Source organism: Scyliorhinus canicula, chromosome 11, assembly GCF_902713615.1.
Source record: "Scyliorhinus canicula chromosome 11, sScyCan1.1, whole genome shotgun sequence".
Lineage (NCBI taxonomy): Eukaryota > Metazoa > Chordata > Chondrichthyes > Carcharhiniformes > Scyliorhinidae > Scyliorhinus > Scyliorhinus canicula.
In genome coordinates, this window is record NC_052156.1 from 109,885,583 (window position 1) to 109,907,819 (window position 22,237).

The 22,237-nt window shown below is 49.9% G+C and overlaps 1 protein-coding gene across 1 annotated transcript in view; it reads left to right on the top strand.

Moving 5' to 3' along the window:
* LOC119973277 (ATP-binding cassette sub-family C member 9-like) overlaps positions 1–22,237 on the top strand; it is a 235,589-nt gene that overhangs the window by 21,034 nt on the left and 192,318 nt on the right. The window contains exon 2 of the mRNA XM_038811061.1: positions 8,246–8,387. Coding sequence (XP_038666989.1) covers positions 8,246–8,387 — 142 coding nt within the window. The remainder of the gene's footprint in view (positions 1–8,245; positions 8,388–22,237) is intronic.

Below are 22,237 nucleotides of genomic sequence, written 5' to 3' on the forward strand. Positions count from 1 at the left end.
CTCCCGCATCTGATCCCTCCTTCCCCTCTGGTAGCCCGACGATTCGGATATTTTGCCTGCGAGATCGGTTCTCCAAGTCTTCCACTTTACCAGCAGTCGTTTCTGGCTGTCCTGTAGTATGCCAATTTCCAAAGCCATTGCAGTGGACCTCTCCTCTTGTTCAGTCGCCAGCTCCTGCAACTTTTGAATCTCCTGTCCCTGGGTCGTCATTTTCTCCTCCACCCGGTCAACCACCTCCTTATTTGAGTCTATCATCTGGGTTAAATCTTCTGTGCACTCTTTGCGACTAATCCCTGGGGAATCGCTGGAGGAGTTCTACCGTGCGTTCCTGGTGCCAACGACCACACAGAACTTTTGATCCGGGACGTATTTGTTGCAGGTATGCTGTCCTCCCAAATCCGCCAGTGATTGCTGGAGAAAGAGACACTAGGCTTCAAGGAGGCACGGGCCCTCGCTAGCTCCCTAGATGTGGCCTCCCAAAAAGCACGCGCTTATGGTCCTGACCGCGCGGCAGCCCCTTGGGCAGCGTGGAATCCCCCCGCGGCCAACACCGAGACATCCCCCATCCCCCCACAAGCTTGCGCTGCGAGACTGCCAGGCAACCCTGGGGGGCCCCGCTGCTACTTTTGCGGGCAAGCCAAGCACCCTCGACAGCGCTGCCCGGCCTGCTCATCCATTGCAAAGGGTGCGGCAAAAAGGGCCATTTCATGGCAGTATGCCAGGCCCGGGCGGTCGCTGCAGTCACTGCAGTCTCTGGAGGCGAATCGGGACCCCCATCACAACCCTCTCCACGAGCCACGTGTGGTCAGCGGGCGCCGCCATCTTCCTTCTTCCGAGCCACGTGCGGCCTCTGGGCGCCGCCATCTTGCCCCTCGGACACCACGTGCGATGGATGGGTGCCGCCATCTTGTGTACTCCAGCCATGTGCTACCAGTGGGCGCCGCCATCTTGGCAGAACTCTCAGGACCCCGACTCGGAAGACCGCACACCGCAACGAGGAAAATCTCCAACTCCTGCCACGACTCGCCTCGGTGACCCTGGACCAGTCTCGGCCCCGAACGCTCTCGACCGCGACGACCATGCTCATCAGTGGGCATGAAACATCCTGTCTGATCGACTCCGGGAGCACAGAGAGCTTCATACACCCCAACACGGTAAGGCGCTGTTCTCTTCCCATCCACCCAGTTAACCAAAACACCTCCCTGGCCTCCGGGTCTCATTCAGTGGAGATCAAAGGGTTCTGCATAGCGAACCTCACGGTCCAGGGAAGGGAGTTTAAAAATTACCGACTCAACGTCCTTCCCCACCTCTGCGCGGCCACGCTCTTAGGGTTAGATTTTCAATGTAACCTCCAAAGCTTAACTTTTAAATTCGGCGGCCCTATACCCCCCCTCACTATCTGCAGCCTCGCGACCCTCAAAGTCGATCCGCCTTCCCTGTTTGCGAACCTCACTCTGGATTGCAAACCCATCACCACCAGGAGCAGACGGTACAGTGCCCAGGACCGGACCTTCATTAGATCAGAGGTCCAGCGATTACTGAAGGAAGGTATCATTGAGGCGAGCAACAGTCCCTAGAGAGCTCAAGTAATGGTTGTAAAGACCGGGGAGAAGCAGAGGATGGTCATCGATTACGGTCAGACCATCAACAGGTATACACAGCTCGACGCGTACCCTCTCCCCCGCATATCCAATCTGGTCAACAAGATCGCACAATACAAGGTCTTTTCCGTGGTGGATCTCAAGTCCACCTACCATCAGCTCCCCATCCACCCTAGCGACCACAAATACACTGCTTTCGAAGCAGATGGGCGGCTCTACCATTTCTTAAGGTTTCCTTTTGGTGTCACGAATGGAGTCTCGGTCTTCCAACGAGAGATGGGCCGAATGGTTGACCAGTACGGTTTGCGGGCCACGTTTCCGTACCTTGATAACGTCACCACCTGCGGCCACGACCAGCAGGACCACGACACCAACCTCCGCAAATTCCTCCATATCACAAAAATCCTTAACCTCACATAAAACAAGGATAAATGCGTGTTCAGCACCGACCGTCTAGCCATCCTCAGCTACGTAGTGCAAGATGAGTCATAGGCCCAGACCCTGAACGCATTTGCCCCTCGGAGTTTCCCCTCCCCCACTGCTCCAAGACCCTGAAACGCTGCCTGGGATTCTTTTCGTATTATGCCCAGTGGGTCCCCAACTATACAGACAAGGCCCGCCCACTAATGCAATCCACGGTTTTTCCCCTGTCAACAGAGGCCCGCCAGGCCTTCAGCCGCATCAAAGCGGACATCGGAAAGGCCACGATGCACGCCATCGACGAATCCCTCCCTTTCCAAGTCGAGAGCGACGTGTCCGACGTAGCTCTGGTGGCCACCCTCAACCAAGCGGGCAGACCCGTGGCCTTCTTCTCACACACCCTCCATGCTTCAGAAATCCGCCATTCCTCAGTGGAAAAGGAGGCCATGGCCACAGTAGAAGCTGTGCGGCACTGGAGGCATTACCTGTTTGGCAGGAGATGCAATCTCCTCACTGACCAACGGTCGGTGGCTTTCATGTTCGATAATGCACAGCGGGGCAAGATAAAGAACAACAAGATCTTACGGTGGAGGATCGAACTCTCCACCTACAACTATGAGATCTTGTACCACCTTGGGAAGCTAAACGAGCCTCCTGATGCCATATCCTGCGGCACATGTGCCAACGCACAAGTGGACCGCCTCCGGGCCTTCCACAAGGACCTCTGCCACCCGGGGGTCACTCGATTCTTCCATTTCATTTAAACCCGCAACCTGCCCTTCTCCATCATGGAGGTCAGGACCGCCACAAGGAACTGCCAAATCTGCATGGAGTGCAAGCCGCACTTCTACAGGCCAGAGCGGGCGCACCTGATAAAGGCTTCCCGTCCCTTTGAACGCCTCAGTATGGACTTCAAAGGGCCCCTCCCCTCCACTGCAACACGGATTTCCTGAACATGATTGATGAGTACTCCCGGTTCCCATTCGCCATCCCCTGCCCCGACATGACCGCAGCCACTGTCATAAAAGCCCTCCACAGTATCTTTACACTGTTCGGTTTCCCCGCCTACATACACAGCGATAGGTGGTCTTCCTTTCTGAGCGACGAATTGCGTCAATTCCTGTTCAGCAAGTGCATCGCCTCGAGCAGGACGACCAGTTATAACCCCCGGGGAAACGGACAGGGAGAGAGGGAGAACAGAACGGTCTTGAAGACCGTCCTCCTGGCCCTACGGTCCCGGAATCACCCAGTCTCCCGCTGGCAGGAGGTCCTCCCGGATGCTCTCCATTCCATCCGGTCACTGCTGTGTACCGTGACCAACCAAACACCTCACGAACGTCTCCTTGTCTTCCCTAGGAAGTCCTCCTCTGGGACCTCGCTCCCAACCTGGCTGCCAGCTCTGGGACCCATCCTGCTCCGCAAACACGTACGGGCGCACAAGTCGGACCCATTGGTTGAGAGGGTACACCTCCTTCATGCTAACCCTCAGTACGCCTACGTGGCGTACCCCGACGGCCGACAGGACATGGTCTCCCTTCAGGACCTGGCGCCCGCTGGGTCCCCACCCACACCCCCACCACCACCACCACCACCCCCCTCCCACCCACCAGCGCATCCCACAGTCGCCCCCTTCCCAGGTGGATCGGTCCTCCCACCCGTCCCGTCTAGGGGTGATGAAGAAGAAGCCGAAGCCACGCCCCCAGAGCCACAGACGCCCGAGCTGGCGCCTGCATCACCGCCGAAGCTACGACAATCGCAGAGAACGACCAGGGCCCCTGATCGACTTATCGCTTCGTTCTGAACTGTAAATACATTTTTAAATAGTTGCGACGTAACAAGGCAAAACACTGTACTGATGTATACCAGGTACCTCCATAACCTTAACCTCTACCACTGTGAAATACGAGGCCACCACCCCGCCGGAATTTTTTTAAACAGGGGGTGAATGTGGTAGTCAGTATTAGAGGTATTGCGGTACCTCTGAATAATGTAAGACCATTGGTGTGGGAGGTACCTGAGACTGCTGTTTCATTGGTTAAGCCTGCCTGCTGGTTCTGCCAAGTAAGGCGGAGTATAAGAGCCCATGTCTCCCCAGCAGCTGCCTTCTGTACCTGTGCTGTTGGGGGAAACATCTAGTCCAATAAAGCCTTCAATTGTCTCCAATCTCACTTCTGGAGTTATTGATCGTGCATTACTCTCCATGGAATCTCCAGCAATCGCAACAAAGTTCCATGAGGCAACACTTTGTAAACAAGTACATGGTTGGAATGAATGATTATCTCACTTTTACTGCATCTTAATTACACCTTTTGCAGACACACCGTCTGCCTAATTGTTAAACCAGGATTAAAAAAAAAATATTACTGCAACAGATACATATATATACTTTAACCTACACTTTTAATAACATTGTTGTAACAGGTATATATATAATACAATCTACATAAAAATTCTTACATTTATCACAGTCAAATTTATCATGCTTCTGTGATGCACCTTGGAAACATTTATTAACGCTGCTAATATGCAGTGGTTACATGAGTAGCATTTTCCACTAATAGGATGCTGCCAGCAGTCCATGAATATGTTCTGCCTACCACACAATTGAGCCACATTGTGAATGAATTTCAGTGCTGGTGTGATGCGAGGTATGCAGACAAATGATTGAATCAGCATGTATCTTCAATTGGTCATGATAGGCAAATAACATGGTGTACTCAACCAGCCCATGATTGCAAAACCCAAACCAAAATGGCCACTGTTAGATGTGTTTCTGCAATTAGGCAGCATTTGCTGAGCAATCCTGAGTGAACCAACAGCTACACTAACAACCAATTTAAGATATTCAATCTAGCTCATAAAGTGAGTCATTTAGGCTCACTAGACACATGTTCATAAGCAGGGGCTTATTCTATGTAAACAAAAGGAGTATGTTCAAAACTTGTGGGCGTGATTCTCCGCACCCGCGAAACATCGTGAGGCTGGCGTCAAAAACGGGCGGGTTTGACGCCAGCCTCCGCCCCCCCCGGCCGTGAACTCCGGCATAGCGGGCTTAACGCATATACGTGAGACCCATGCATGCGTGGGCCGGTATACCCCTCAGCCGCCCCGCGAATGGATACAGCGGGGTGGCGGAAGGAGAAAGAGTGTGCGGGGTAAGTACCCGCTGCCCGCGATCGGTGCCCACCGATCGCGAGCCCATGGCACCCTTGGCACGGCCGTGGTACTGCCGTGCCAATCGGTGCCATGGTTCCCCAGATCGGGACTTTACGGCCGTTTTTACAAACGGTCAGACCAGGTGTGATTTACGTTCATAAAAACGGTCGTAAAGGCCTTGGAAATCAGCCCATCGGCCAGGGGTGAATCGCTGCTCGCCGCAAAAAAACGGCGGGCAGCGATTCGTGTCGGGAGGCGGGTGTGGGGGGGGGGGGGGAGAATAGCGGGAGGGCGTCGGACCAGCGTGGCCGTAAAAATTTACGCCGCCCGCTGTTCTCCGCCCCACCGTGAGTGCGGAGAATTCCGCCCTGTGTCTTTTGGAATTACCTGGGAGCTTGGGGAGTTTATAGTTCACATTGATTTCTCCATTGCAATGCTTCAGCCAATTAGTGTTGACTTGCCCACCCACCAATCAGCTCCCCTTTCTCCTGCAGCATAAATTATTGTGATCATTTGGCATTCTATTGTTTGTTCTGATGAGTGCAAGATGAAACACTTCAGCAACTTGACTCTCTGTTCAGCAATTTTGAACTTGCTCAGTTAGCAAAAGAAGTGGACATAATCCACTGTCGGAAATGCTGAAAGATCCAAATAGTTTAGAAGTAAAATAATTGAAAGGTTGGAAGAGGTTGTGTTATTTCACAACAGCTCCAATAGTTGGGATGAAATTAAACAGAGCTTCCCTTTAGCAGATTAGGAGCGGGATTCTCCGTTGGCCGACACCGAAATCGTATCCAGCGACCGGGCGAAGAATCCCCGTTTGTGATCGAATTGGGGTGGGCACCGTTTTTCAGATGCTCCGCCCCCTCCAAATCGCCGTCATCTAGGAGCGCGCCGCATGCCGTTGTGACGGCGTCAGTGTATCGCTTTGAGGCCCTCCCCGATGCTCCACCCCCAATGGGCTGCGTTCACAACCACGCGGGTCGGGTGTGGTCTGGGTTTTCATAAACCCGGCATGGAGGCTGCGGACTGAGTCCAGCACCACCACAGATGATGGGGGAGCCGTTCCGCTGGCTGGGAGGTGGGGCTTCAGTGACGGTTGGGGGAATTGGTGGGGGATGGTCTGGGGGTGGCGAGGGGAGTCCAGGGGGAGACTATTTGGCCAGCCGGCGCCGTGCTGTATGCCGCGACTGCTGCAGGTCTTCATCGTGCGCATGCGCGGCCACGGACCTGGCTGTTTATGTCAGGAACGCCGCGAGTTTTAGCCCCCTACACTGGGCGGAACATCAGTGCCGGGGCGGTGCTGACTTTTTCATTGTGAAAATAGACACTTGCTCCGGACATCAAAATCGGAGAATCCAGCCCCAGGTTAGTTTTGTAGAGTACACAATAAGGAAACTGCACAATAAGTTTAGTAATAGTTGGCTTGTTGGGACACTGAAGATTCTTTTTCTTGCTTTGTACTTAAGCTATGATCTAAATCAGAAACTTTGTAAAGTTAAACCTTAGGGATAATAATGAGCTTCCAGTCATTCACATCTTAATCCACTAAGAATAGGATAGATTTCCCTAAACACATTGGAATTGTGAACATAATAGTCAGTTATCCCCTTTAAAAGAATGAGGAGGAAAAGAAGTTTTTCATCACTTGGCCTGTCCTGGTCTGAGGTTATCATCCAAGATATAACACTAGAGGGATTCATGATGAAAATCCAGAGTTTCACTCTAACAAATTCAAGGTATAAGACGCGAAACAGCATGCTAGTTCTAAAGGCAATGCTGTCTCCTTTTTGATACTAATAACTAAGAATTAAGGACTGGGAAAAAAATAATGCTGTTGAAGACTGAAAGAGGGCTGACATTGTCACCGGGGGACACATTTTCACAATAAAACTATCTGAACCTCTAAACCAAGCTGTTTGATCCTCTATCCCTTACTGGTTTCCCACAGAACGTTTATGTCTTTTCTTGGTTGGGTTCTTATGAATTTCCCTATGAATAATTATTCCGACACCTTGAACGGAAATATTATGGAGGTCACAAAAAGATTAAGCCTGCTCCAAAAATTCTACTTGCAGACATCCATATAATGAATTCATATTTTACAGCCTGAGGATGTTCGGTGAAAAGTACTTTTACACTGTAAAAGAAAGCCCATATGTTATCGTACAACGAAGTGTGAGGAGCTGTTATTAATGTTAAGGATGTGGCTGCTTAATAAATGAATAACTATCATATTTGATGCTGCTCTGATCTATTTTACCATTGAACAGATTTGGAAAATCTGTTAAATACATTAACAGCAGTATTTTTTTAGGGCATTGAAATGATCAGTGACTAATATTTTAATAAGTCAAGCTTTGTTGTTGCTTTCCCTTAGACTGTAAATAATACTCTTATAGCAGGTGGTGGTGTTCTGCTGAGTAATGCTGAAGATGCAGATCGCAGTTTAGATTTGATGGTGAGAATTCTGACTTTGGGCGTTGGGGTACAGCGAGTAATATTAAAGCTGCCCATTAATCAACTCTCCCGACTGAAGTCAATGGGAATGGAGGGATGTGTAACAGGTAATTGGTCCTGTGATGCTTTCTGTACACTCTTGTCCAAAGTCAAACTTGGAGGAAAGGGTGATGTAGTAGTAATGGTACTAGCCTTGTAATCCCGAGGGCCAAACTAATGCACTGGTGGCACAGGTTCAAATCCCACCAGGCCAGCTAATGGAATTTATAATATCTGGAATATAAAGCTAGTCTCAGTAAGGGTGACCATGAAACCATAATTAATTATTGTAAACACTCATCTGATTCACTAATGTCCCTTCAGGGGAAGAAATCTGCCATCTTTACCCGGTCTGGCCTCCCTGTGACTCAAGACCCACAGCAATGAGGTTGACTCTTCACTGGCCTCGCAGGGCAATTAGAGATGAGCAACAAATGCTGGCCTTACCAGCAATTAAAGATTTTTTAAAAATATAATTACTTTTCAAAGCGTATTTCAGGTTTCTTTTATTCTTAAGTCTTAAAGTATTATCTATTTTCTGAAAATAAATTTAATTTTTTGAATTTCAGGTTGGGGAAGCCAAAGTTCAAAGGTTCAGATCCACCATAACACATGGCTGCACTTCCCTGGACACAGCTTTCGCTGGATTCTCACATTTATACTTCTCTTTGTACTCGTCTGCGAAATTGCAGAAGGAATGGTTTCAGATCGGTATGATATGGATTTATTAAAATTTAACATCTTTGAAACATTGTGGGGTGGCAACTGGAATATTGAAAATGTGACCATTGGATCAAAAAGTATGGAGCCACTGTTTTGATTGCATTGATCTCTCAGAGTTGGCGAAAGGAAAGTTTAAACTCCAAAATTCCTGCTTTTGCTCATTTTCGTGAAAGAATTGACATGAGAATAAAAGTGATAGCATGTCAGCGAATGAATAAATCACCTGTCTTGGTCGCATCTGCCTGGAGTGAGGTTAATGATTTAGAAAATGTATAAGTGATCATCACATTATATGGGGGATGTTCTACAGTAGCAATCTCGATTGGTGTATCCATTGGGAGGTATTTCTCACCTTTAGCTCAGTTGGTTCAGCTCAGTTGGCTGGACAGCTGGTTTGTGCTCCAGGGCGAGGCCAATAGTGCAGATTCAATTCCCGTACCGGCTGAGGTTATTCATGAAGGCCCTGCTTTCTCAACCTTGCCCATCACCTGAGGTGTAGTGATCCTTTGGTCAAATCATCACAGTCAGCTCCCTCTCTCTCTCTCTCTCTCTTCTCCCCCCCCCCCCCCCCCCCCCCCCCCCCGCCAAAGGGAAAACAGCCCATGGTCTTCTGGGACTATGGCGACTTTACTAAATTACATCATTGTGGAACTGGAAACAAAGGGGAGATGGAGGAGCTCAGAGGACATGAGTCCAGTAGGCTTTACCCTGAATGTCCACAAGAATCAGCTGTCTGGACATGGCAAGAAGCAATGAACAAGCTGGGACAGGTTCACCATGGGATTTGTGGCTCATAACCTTTTGCCTATGACAACCTGCAGAGAAAATTATCCCCCTGCAATTTACTAATCACAATTAAAACCTTCATCTGACCTTTCAACCCTTCAATGGCCTCTTCCTCCTATGAGCCCTGCAACTATATGTCACCGCAGATAACCTCCTCCAATTGTTTACTCTAATCTTCTCTTCACGACAGCCACTCATTTAAGTGTTCCTTTGCCACCTTGAAAATCTTCCTCACTATCCATCCACCTTTCCTCCATTTTTCAAAGCTTCCTATATATTCCCGTGGACTGTGCACTCCCTCTTCCGATCTGCTAATGGGACTTTGAGGCATTGGTTAGTAACAGATAGCTGCAACTTGCATTGATCAATGAGACTGAATGGGAGTCCTATTAATAATACCTCACCACAATGGCACAAAATCAACTGTGTTAATTTATCACCCATTCTAGGGCAGTGTTCAATCTCTTTTTAATCCAGACATGGGTAATTGCATTTTTGTTTTATAAATTTTAAATGGATAATCGTTGGGCCTGTGATCTCAATATTCATATATACATGAATTTTAACCCTTTTGTACGCTTGTTGGTAAAATAGTAAGACAGAAAAGAAGAGTGTGCAAGGGTAGTTTGTTCATTGTGAGCGCTTTCTTGGTTACTGAACAGTGGGAGATGTTTGTTGTGTAAAATATGCATATGTGAAACCCATTTACCTGTATTGTGTGAGTTTGTGTAAGAGATTTTCTACTGAAATTAACACTTGTGGTTAAAGTAGTCATGCCCTAAGTACCCTGGTTGCTGGAGAATGATTTTCATTGGACAACGCCTTCCGAAGGCAAACTATTTACCAGCTTAAAAATTATGTTTGAGGGAATGGCGTGCACCTCTTGCCAATAGCATTGTCGCATTTCTTGAACAACTTAGGAACCTTGGCAGATATACACAATAGCAATGTATAAGAAGGATATTTATTAAGCCATGGTTCTAGGATTGGGTGAGATATCAAACATTGGCAGCACTGCAGAGATACCGAGGCAATAGGGAAATAGTCTTATGAAGCACTTGTATTTTACTGTCAATTTGGAGCATAAAACTAAGTACGATTGCAGGATAGTTTTGCAAGTATTTTCAAGTTTTAGCCATGAGAAAGACTAAAATTATTTAATCATCTCAGAATATCAACTATGTATTCAAGCTGTGCCACGAAGCTGGCTTTATTCCAGTGAAAATGGCTCATGTCTCGACATCATAGTGCTTTCACTGGGGTGCGATTTAATGGAAAAGTTTCTAAGTGCGGTAGCGAGCGGGAATTGCTACTAGCTTCCTGATGCTCAGCCCGGCGAGGCCATCACTGCTATAAAACACTTAACATGGCCCCCTGGGCTTCACGCCGCAAATGACTGTCCCACCGACTGATTATCCGGGACCGTGCTCACCAGTCCTCCGCTAACAAGGGAGAGCAACACTACACCGCTTCTGCACAGTCAGCCCCACACAGCACACGGGGGAGACCAGCCCCACGATTCGGGGATGCCGACCTGGCCAGACTGTTGGAAGCGGTCAAAATTAGAAGAGATGCTCTGTTCCCCCAAGGGTCTCGGATGGTCAGCTACAAGGCAGCCAGTGCCTCCTGGGAGGAAGTAGCAGTGGCCATCAGCTCGGGAGAACCAGTACCCAGTGCCAAAAGATGGGCAATGACTTCCACCGGGCCGCATGGTGGGTTGGCACAGGCCACCTGGTAGAGCCCCATCCGCCACCCCCGAACACCCCCCGAGCATGCACCTGGCACTGGCCCTGCCCAGCACCATTCCATGCCTTGGTCCACCCGCATCCAGCAGTGCTGCCCATGCCCCCCCCATACACCCCATCTCCCCCATACTCCGTACCCCCCAAACTCCCCTCCCCCCGTAGTCCCCTTTCCCCTAATCCCAATCACCCCGTAATCCCCATCCCACCATACTCCCCTTCCCTCCCATACTCCCCATCCCCCCATACTTCCCTTCCCCCATACTCCCCATCATGCCCCCATACTCCCCTGGATAGAATAGACGTGGAGAGAACGTTTCCACTTGTAGGAAAAACTCGAACCAAAGGACACAATCACAGACTAAAGGGACGATCCTTTAAAACCGAGATGAGGAGGAATTTTTCCAGCCTGAGGGTGGTGAATCTGTGGAACTCTTTGCCCCAGAAGGCTGTGGAGGCCAATTCACTGAGTGTCTTTCAGACAGAGATAGATAGGTTCTTGATTAATAAGGAGATCAGGGGTTGTGGGGAGAAGGCAGGAGAATGGGGATGAGAAACATATCAGCCATGATTGAATGGCGGAGCAGATTCGATGGGCCGAGTGACCTAATTCTGCTCCTATGTCTTATGGTCTTATTCCCCCCAATACTCCCCTTCCACCCTCCGCTCCTCCTGTACTCACCATTTCCACCCAGATGACCACCCAGATCACTGCCCTCCACCCAGATGACCTGTCACACGTGAGTTGTTAATGCCATATAGAATGACCCTTCCCTCCCACTGACTACATGTCCATTCTCCCGCAGGATCCTCACCCAATAGTGCCGACCCATCTGGGTGGTCCCCCGCTATGCCTTCCATGAGAACCTGGGGAGCCCCTCCTGGTTCAGTACCTCCTCCTCGTTCTCCTTCTCCTCGGAGGTGACAACATGATCCTCCTCCTCCACGTCCAGAATGTCACCCCACTGATGCGCCAAGTTGTGGAGGGCACAGCAGACCACCATAAAGCAGGCAACCCTCTGGGGGATGTACTGGAGTGCACTACCAGAGCAGTCAAGGCATCGGAACCACATTTTGAGAAGTCCGATGTACCGCTCAATGATAGCCCGGGTGGCCACATGGGGCTCGTATCGGGTCTCTGCAACGGTCACCAGCCTCTGTACTGGCATCACGAGCCAGGTCCTCAGCAGGCACCCATTATCCCCCAAGAGCCAACCGGCCAACCTGGGGTGGTCTTCGAAGAGGCTGGGAATATGCGACTGCCCTAGGATGTAGCTGTCGTGCACACTCCCTGGGAAGCTTGCACACATGTGCATAATCTTTATGTGGTGGTAACACACAAGCTGGACGTTCTGGGGATGGACCCCTTCCTGTTGACATAGGGCAGTCCCAGATGGCAAGGCGACGTGCGTGCTATCCACTACCTCCTGGACCTGGGGCTTCCCGGCGATGGCAGAGAATCCTGCTGCCCGAGCATTCTATTGGGCCTGGTCCATGGCAAAGTTTATATAGTTTCCGGTCCAGTCAAGCAGGGCATCCGTGAGCTCACAGATGCACTTGTGGGCTGTAGTTTATGAGATGCCACACAAGTCCCTGCTAGAGCCCTGAAATAATCCTGAGGCGTAAACACTCTGGGCTGCGGTGAGTTTGACAGCCACTTGGAGCGGGGGTATCCTCCTCCTCCACGTGGTGCCAAATCCGTGAGGACATGGCACAGGTGCCGCACTGTCTCCTTGTTGAGGCGTAGCCTTTTGCGACACATGGTGTCCTTCATCTGTTCGGAAGACCAGCGATGCCTGAACACCTTGGGCTGTCGCAGGCCTCCCCCTTTGGATCCCTCCCTGGTCTGATGGGTGGCTGGGTCCTCAGGGTGTGGGGCGGGGCCCTGCATGTGACCCACTGCCTCCAGCCTCTGTCGTGCTGCTGCTGCTGCCGCCTTCTCTGACATCTGGCTGCCGAGTCTGCCAGCAAGACCACGAGGGCAGCTTCTGCAGGGTCCAAGATATCGTCCATTCCGTGTAATATCTGTAAGGATTAGGAGCGGATGTGAGACTGACAACTAGCAGTGTCTTTCACCCTGGGACCCTCCATTCCCCCATTGCTCACCCCCTCCCTCCATCACCCCCCCACCTCCCCATCTCCCCACCTCCTGCCATCCGACACGCCCTGCCAGGCGCTTCTGGCCAGAGTGCTGGTCCTTGGTCACCGGACCCTACACCCTGTACCCCAGGCACCCGAACGCAACGGTAGCTGGACCGGGCGCTGGTCCACACCCCTGTGCACACATCCTCCCTCTGGTCACCAAGGAATCCCCAATGCAGGGACCCAGCCCCTGGGTGTTCAAATGTTGTCTGCTGTGTCTGTAGTGCTGCCTACCGTATTGTTCAGGCACAGTGTCCAGGCATCACGTTCTGTTTGGGATGCTAGGCAATAATACCACATGCTACATGTTACGCCTACCCAGGGGAACCACTTGGGAGCTGTGACGTGCTCACTTAACTACAATTGCCAAATCCCGATGAGCAATAGCCTTCAGCCACGCGGCCAGAGGCTGCCATGGTCAGTGGGAGCTCCAGGTGATTGTGGGGCAGACAGGCGAGGGTTGGGGATGCCCCAGAACAGGAACGCACGGTCCAAGGGATGGCATAGCGGACCCGTGGGTGCTGAGATACCCATTTTCCCACCTCCAGGCCATGCGCGGGCACCCCCCCCCCCCCCCCCCCCCCCCCCCCCCCCCCCCGCGGCTCCGCACACTCCCCACCACCGATGGCCATACACCCCGACCGAGACCATCCCCAGGGGCTCACCCGCCTCGGGGCAGCAACGCTCATTGCCCAGGAACGCAGATAGCTACACACTTCCTCGGATTCCCACGGTTCCATTCATTGTAGGGAGGTTGGCCTGAAGTGGTTTCTCGCCACACTACGGTGGATTTCTGATTTTGCCAACAGGAGTGGGCGAGTTAGATCACCTTGTCATGCTGTCGCTTAAGCGCAACGCGGCCATTAATTCGCGCCTCCTGTTTTCTTTTGTGTGTCTAGAGAAAACATGCTTATAGAGCTGCAGTTCCTTTCTCACAAAACACTTGGAACATTTGTAACATTCCAGTGCACGTGCTCATTTACACCGTGGCATGATTTTAGCTGTGATCAAGGTGAGGGATGCTAAGAAGGAAAGAACTTGCATTCAGATCGTCCTTTTGGGAGCTCTAGAAGTCTGAATGTGTATTGGCTAATTTTTGTACAACAGGGTCCCATAAATAAGCATGAGATGAAAGACCAGATATTGGGCTGGATCGCCGGAGACCGTGCACAATCCAACAAGTCCCAGTGTTCTAACCTCCGAGGCTAATTACCTGGGACGTTTGAACGTCCGATTGGCAATTTCCCTGACCCCCTCTTCCCCCGCCCCTCCTGTGACCCTCCGCAAAGGTGTCCGAATCGGAGTTAGAATTGGAGACTTAGGACAGTTCTGTGGGAATAAGCTGAATAATGACCCAGGAAATGTTAGACAGAGAAATCCTTGTCAATGTCTTTTAGAGATGGTGGCTGAGGTTTTTTAAATTCATTCATGGAATGTGGCCGCCACTGGCTAGGCCTGCATTTATTGCCTAACGCTAATTTCCATGAACTGGCTGGCTTACTTGGACAATTCAGAGGAAAGTTAAGTGTCAACCATGTGACAATATACATCCACGTATATGATGGAGTGCAGACAGGCAGTGATTGACACACAGGGGACGAAATTCTCCGAACCCCCGTCGAAAATCCCGCCCCCGCCAAATCCCGGGTGGCGGAGAATTTCTGCGCTGAGCGGCGAGCCCCCTGCGGCGATTCTCCGGCCCACGATGGGCCGAAGTCCCGCCGCTGGGAGGCCTCTCCCGCCGCCGTGGTTTGAACCACCTCTGGTGGCGGCGGGATTGGCGGCGTGAGCGGGCCCCCGGGGTCCTGGGGGGGGCGCGGGGCGATCGGACCCCGGGGGGTGCCCCCATGGTGGCCAGGCCCGCGATCGGGTCCCACCGATCGCGGGAGGACCAGTGCCGTGGGGGCACTCTTTTTCTTCCGCCGCCGCCACGGCCTCCACCATGGCAGAGGCGGAAAAGAATCCCCCAGCGGCAGCTAACACACCGGCACATGCGCGAACCGGCAAAGGCCTTTCGGCCAGCCCCAGCGCCGGGCGGCGGGCATCAAAGACCGCTGGAGCCGGTTTGGACGCCAGTCGGCGTGGTGCCAACCGCTCCGGCGCGGGCCTAGCCCTCAATGTGAGGGCTTGGCCCCTAAAGGTGCGGAGAATTCTGCACCTTTGGGGAGGCTAGACGCCGGAGTGGTTGGCACCACTCCACTACGCTGGGATCCCCCGCCCCACCAGGTAGGGGAGAATCCCACCCCGATGACCAGTGAGTACACAGAACACAGCAGACAATCACCAGACAGGACACCACCACTATAAAGCCAGAGGGCACCAGTTTTCCTGCTCTCTCGGGATCCAGTCTCTGAGACAGTCAGAGTTCGCGAGCAGCAACTAGTACAAACACCATGTGGTAGTAAGATAGTCTGGTCAGGCTAGCCTCAGGTCTCCAGTCAAGTCAGCATAGTGTCAACCCACAGTTAAGCACGTATTATAGTTAGTTGTTCAATAAAATTGTGTTGCATCTCTTCAAGTGTTGGAAGCCTGTCTCTCTCTACACTGCACCAAATGCAGTCCACGTAGACCCAGCTTACCCAACACATCGAACCACATTACTGTGTGAGTCTGGAGTCACAAGTAGGTCAGACCAAGTAAGAAATTGCAGATTTCCTTCCCTGAAGGATAGTAGCTAACCATATTGACCAGGCAACTCTCCTGCTCTTCTTGAAACAGTACCAGGGCAAAATAGATCTTTACATCCTCCAGAGAGGGCAGACCGGGCCTCAGTCTTAAGTCTCGTCTAAAAGACCACACCTTCGACAGAGCAGCACTCCCTCAGTACTGCACTGGAGTGTCAGCCTAGATTTTTCTGCTCAAGCATCTGAAATTGGGAACGAGCCAGTGCTTGGGAATGGGGCACTTATACTTCCCTTTGCCAGCACTCAGGGCAAGTATACCACACCCAGATGCAGAGTAAAGCTCCCTGTAATCTATCCTCAAAGATGTGCTCCAGCTCCAATCCTAGAAGAATTACTGCACCAGCCTTTCCAATCTCTATGTGCGATAAAGGCACCTGCCTGTTAGTGATTGGATTGAGGTTGTTCAAACACATTGTGCATAGCCAGCAGACTGAAGAGATTTTTATCCAATTATCTGATATTGGATTTAATCCATACCCAGAAGTAAATTGACAAATTCAGACTGTCAGAGCAACTTGACATTGCCCCTGAATGACCTAGTTCTAAGTTTGTTCTGTATTTTAATTCTTTCATGAGATCTGCACACTGGACAACATTTGTTGCCCATTCCTTATTGCCCTTGACTTGAATGGCTTACTAGGCCATTTCAGAGGGCAGTTAACAATCATTCATTTTGTTGTGGGTTTGGAGTCACATGTAGGCTGGACAGCAGATTCCCTTCCCTTAGTGAACCTTTACAATAATCGACAAAGCTTCTTGGTCACCATGAGGCATTTTTGTTTTAATTGAATTCAAATTCACCATTTGCCGTGGTGGGATTCAAACTGAAGTGGGTATCGGGATTACTAGTCCAGTGATAATACCACTACGCCATCACCTCCCCTAATGCTTCCACCGCCAGAGAAAATAACTTCCCTCTATGCACCCGATCGGAATCTTTAATCATCTCAAACAACTCAATTGGTCTCGCTTTATATTTGAGGGACAACTAAGTTGTAGTGTGGTACAATGGTTAGCACTGCTGCCTCACAGTGCTGAGGACCCCGTTTGAAACCCTGCCCCGGGTCACTGTCCGTGTGGAGTTTGCGCATTCTCCCCATGTCTGCGTGGGTCTCACCCCCACAATCCAAAAATGTGCAGGGTAGATGGATTGGCCATGTTAAATTGTCCCTTAATAGGAAACATTTAAAAAAACTAAAACAAAATACTTGAGGGAAACAAGCCTTGTCTTCATTATTTAACTTTTTTAGCCCTAGGAATCAATCTGGTGAATCAACACTGCACTCCCCCCAAAGTTAATAGCCAGAATTCTCTGGCCGTTGCGATTCTCCTTTCCTGTCAGCAGCCCACTCCCGCCCATGGGTTTTCTGGCGGTGTGGGGTGGCTTCAGTGGAAAATCCCAATGACAAGTGGCAGGAGTTAGAATCCCGCCTCCAGAGAATGGTGCACCACCGGGAAACGGAGAACCGGAGAATCCAACCCGATCCTTCTTTCCTGCAGTGCAAGGATTGAATACAATGTTCTAAATGGAGTCTAACCGTAGCTTTTTATATGACTGGAGTATGCTATCCACCAGACCTTTTGAGGTAAAGGCTAACATCCCTTGAGCCTTTTGAAATTATGGCTTTGGACCTGTCTCTTAGTTTTAGCGATTTCTCCATATTGACTCTTAAATCTCTCTGCTCATCCACAGCTCCTAGTTTATCATCACTTAGACAATGCTCCAAGATATTTAGATCCAAGTGGATGACCTTGTACTTCTCCACATTGCATTCTATATGCCACAGTTCTGCCCAATCCCTTTGCAACTGTCTGCCTCTGTCTATATTATTAAATTTGTGCAATTAAATCCATTTTTTACTGTCTACTTTAAAAGGTTATTTGTCCCAATCCGGACCTTAACCAAATTTGGGGGTCTGATCTGGGATATTAACAATGTGTCACCAAATTTAGTGCTGTCAGCAAACTTGGGCTGGGATTTTTCATTCCACTGTGATGGCACCTTGCATGGGGACTGCAGCAGCCAATAAAGTCCACTGGCTTCTGGCTGGACCGGATGATCCCAGTGGTGGGCAGGGCTAGAAAACCCTGCCACTGGATGCAAGGCTCTCTTCTTTCATCTGATTCAGTAATTAAAAATATAGCAAAAAGCTGACATTCCAATACAGGTATTTGGGGGACAGCACTATAGTTACAACCTCACAATTTGGAGTAGACATTCATGTCCCCTCACTTTTTACGGACTCTTAACTAATTCCCTGTACATGTCAGTGAGAAAACGTCATGCCCCCTGAATGAAAATCAATCCCAGGCTGTGTCAGTGAATCCCTATTGAATCTTAAACATCAAGAAAAACTGTGAGTACTCCATTAGGGAATTCTTGGTGCAGCAAAGATGTCAGGTGGAATTTTGTGGAGGGGACGGGGGTCTCGACCAGGGGTCTTGTGCCACCCTGGCACTTGATAGGCCATCAATGGGCCTTCCTCCAGGATCAAGGACCCCAAAGGCACAAATCCTGCCCACCTAGAACTGCTGGCCATCAGCTCTTCTGTGCTTGGCCGCACCAGTGAGGAGCTGGTGGCTGCTGCCTGTGCTACACCCACATGAGGTCTAGGATCGAGGAGAGACCCCGGCACGGGTGAGTAATGGTGGGATCGGAGTTGGGGAGGAGGGTGGTCTGCAGGGGGTTATTTTCAGTGGCGTTCCCTCCTAGATGCTGGGCTCCTCAATAAGGCCCTACAATCTACCCTTGCCGGGAGCCCGCAGGCAAATGCACTGGATGTTTCTTGTCATGCTCCTTGCATGGCGAGCCCGCACCAGCCACTGGGTTATTGCCAGTGGTGGCGATGAGGCCCTTAGTGATCATTAATTATCCACTTAAGGGCCTTAATTGGCAATGGGGGCAGGGCAACTGTCCCTGGACCTTCCCACTGCAGACTGAATTGGGTGGATAAAAGCAAATGACTGCAGATGCTGAAATCTGAAACAATGACAGAAAATACTGGACAATCTCAGCAAGTCTGACAGCATCTGTGGAGAGAGAAGGGAGCTCACGTTTTGAGTCTGGATGACTCTTTGTCAAAGCTGGGTGGAGGTGGGGGCAGTGCCAGGTCCTCACCCTCATGCCCAATTAAATGCTCCCCTGCCACCAAACAGAGATCGAGAAACAGACTGGTGAACAGGACAAATTAGAGGAATGTCTAATCTTTTGCCTTAGTTTTATTATTTCTCTGGCCTGTGGCATGATATCAGTTGAGCTCCTAGTCCCAGAAATGGTATTCTACCCTTTTCAGTCTGCTGTCAGCTCCGAATACTCTGAATAATGGGCAGAAAACCCTCGATAAAAGCTAACCTAGACTCAGTTCTATACTAGAACATGTAAAATTGCTGAACATATCTAATAATTAAAATAAGTTATGATGGAAACTCAATCCCTCCCTCTTTCTCACATCGATTAGTCAGCCCATATAGGTGATGCTGTCTGACCTAGTACAAGATGTTCAGTTCTGCAGTGTCTTCTCTCTTGACCTGGTGATCCCATCAAACTAACGGTTCAAAGATATTTAATCGCAAAGGAGTTAAAGGGCGTGTAAAAAAATAGCCTCATTAAAATGTTTAGAATACCAGCTTGTTGTGAAGTGGGCTTACAGCATTCTCCAAACAAATGCTCATCCAATTCATAATGAAAATGATTCTGTTAAATATTTGAAAGAGGCTTCATGAACATTTTGTCGGATTTTTATTTCAAACCGGAGTGAACCACGGCGTCATTACGGAAAAGACAAACAGGTTACTGAAGCTTTCCACCTTACACTCAACAGGACAAATGCAAAGAATGACAAATGTTCACCAGGATGTTGCCTGGTATGGACTGTGGGAGGAAACCGGAGCACCCGGAGGAAACCCATGCAGACATGGGGAGAATGCACAAATTCCACACCTGAGGTGCGGAATTGAGCCCGGGTCCCTGGCACTGTGAGGCAGCAGTGCTAAACACTGCACCATCGTGTGGACCTAGGAGCAAGAGTAGGCCATTTGGTTATTCGAGCTGGCTCTGTCATTCAGTAAGATAATGGCTGATCTCGCTGTGGCCTTAACTCCATAACCTTTGACTCCCTTGATGATCAAAAATCTGTTTAACACCGCCTTGAATATATTCAATGACCCGGCCTCCGCTGCTTTCTGTGGAAGAGTATCCCAAGGACTAACGACCATCTGAGGGAAAGGATTTCTCCTCAACCGTGCTTTAAAAGGGAAACCTCTTGTTCTTAAACTGTGTCCTCCAATTCTCATCTCCCCCACAAGAGCAAACATCCTCCCTGTATCCACCCTATTAAGTCCCTTCAGGATTCTGCAAGTTTCAATGAAACCTCCTCTCAATCTACTCAGCTTCAATGGATACAGGCCCAATTTGTTCAACCTTCCTTCATAAGTTAACCTCTCACATCAGGAATGCATTGATTGAACCTTCTCTTAACTGTTTCTAGCGCAATTATATCCTTCTTCAATTAAAAAGACCAAAACGACACACAGCCTCCCTGCTTTTGAAATGAAATGAAATGAAAATTGCTTATTGTCACGAGTAGGCTTCAATGAAGTTACTGTGAAAAGCCCCTAGTCACCACATTCCGGCGCCTGTCCGGGGAGGCTGGTACGGGAATTGAACCGTGCTGCTGGCCTAGTTGGTCTGCTTTAAAAGCCAGCGATTTAGCTCAGTGAGCTAAACCAGCCCCTGTATTCTAGTATTCTAGTCCTCTTGATATGAATGCTAACATTGCATTTGCCTTCCTAACTGCCGACTGAACCTGCGCGTTAACCTTAAGAAAATCTTGAACGAGAACTCCTAAGTCCCTTTGTCCTTCTGAATTTCTACGTCTTTTCCCATTTAGAAAATAGTCTATGCCTCCATTCTCCCTTCCAAAGTGCATAACCTCAAACTTTTCCACGTTGTATTTCTTCGGCCACTTCCTTGCTCATTCTGCTAGCCTGTCATAGTCCTTCCGCAGCCCCCCTGTTTCCTGAATGCCACCTGTCCCTCTGCATATCTTTGTAATTGATCTCCCAGCACTGACCCCTGTAGTACTCCACAAGTTACTGTGCGTCAACTAGAAAAAGACCCATTTTTCCCCTACTCTCTGCTTCCTGTGAGCTAACAATCCTTTACCCATGCTCATATCTTACTCCTACGCCAGGAAATTGAGTGGGATTGCCACTCCGCTTGTAATTACTTACCTTGAAATCCAGCCGCTCCTATCGTGCCCAACCTTCTGTCTCAAGGTTCCCAAGGCCAATAGTGAAGGGCAGCTCAGTCGAAGGTAAGTAAACCAAGTCCGCTTCTTTACTGCACTATCTACCATAAAGCAGGTATGTATCACGGTCCAGCCATTTTGACAAGCCAGGGAGAAGGTAAGAGTCTATGGTAAGTGAGCAGGATTTGGAGTGGCGGGGGCAAGGGAGATTCAGGGTGCAGGGCTAGTGTGGGGTAAGTTAGGGGGACAGGAGTTGGGCCAAATAGGGCTGGGTCTGCCTGGGGTGTCAGGTCATGTTGGCTTGGTAGGGGGAAAGTTGGGGATATTGAGGGTTGTGGAGGAGTCCCATGGGTGTTGGGTGGTGGTAATGGGGCGTGTTCTGTGGCCAGTCGGAGGGTTAGTCAGGGGGTGGTAGTGGGAGAGAGGGTGAGACCTGCAGGGGAATTTTAAGGAGTTTGGGGAGTAGTTCAATGGGGATCTGGGAGGAGTAGTGCTGACAGGCAGGAAGTCCCTTGGGAGAGGAGGGTGGTGGTAGTGGAGGTGGGGCTGTAGTCCTAAGTGGATGCGGGTGGGGCAGGATGGGTCAGGGCTATAGTTACCCAGAAGTTAGAAGTGGTTCAGTTTTTTTCTGAAACGATTGATAATTGACACTTAGAACCATCTGAAGTTTGTCATTTGAATCCGGGAAACCTCCGGGAAGTGGTGGGAGGGGGTGATTGTGGGTGTCCCAGTGCATCTTTGGGGGGGCGTATCCCTCTTAGATACCCTTCTCCTGGAGCTCAAATGTTAATGTCCCATTCAAAATAAGATTTGCAATTTTTTTCCCTAACTTAGCAGTTCCACACTTGCCATTGTTGTGAAATAGCTCATTGGTTACATATATAGTGTGCACTGAATGAATGAGCATGAGTTGGCATGGGCGTGTTTGGTGTGAGGGCATGAGTTGGTACGGAAGCTAAAAGGGACATAAAATCATCTAACGTAACTGGAACAAAGTCCCAGACTACTGAGACAAACCTTCTAATCAGCTCACCTCAATAATCAACCATCACCATGGCTGCTTCCCCTCCCTTGACCACTCCTCAATTTAAACAATTTTTAATAGGAAAAAAATGGCTCAACTGGTCTTTAGATAGAATTTACAGTGCAGAAGGAGGCCATTCGGCCCATCGAGTCAGCACTGGCTCTTGGAAAGAGCACCCCACCCAAGGTCAACACCTCCACCCTATCCCCAT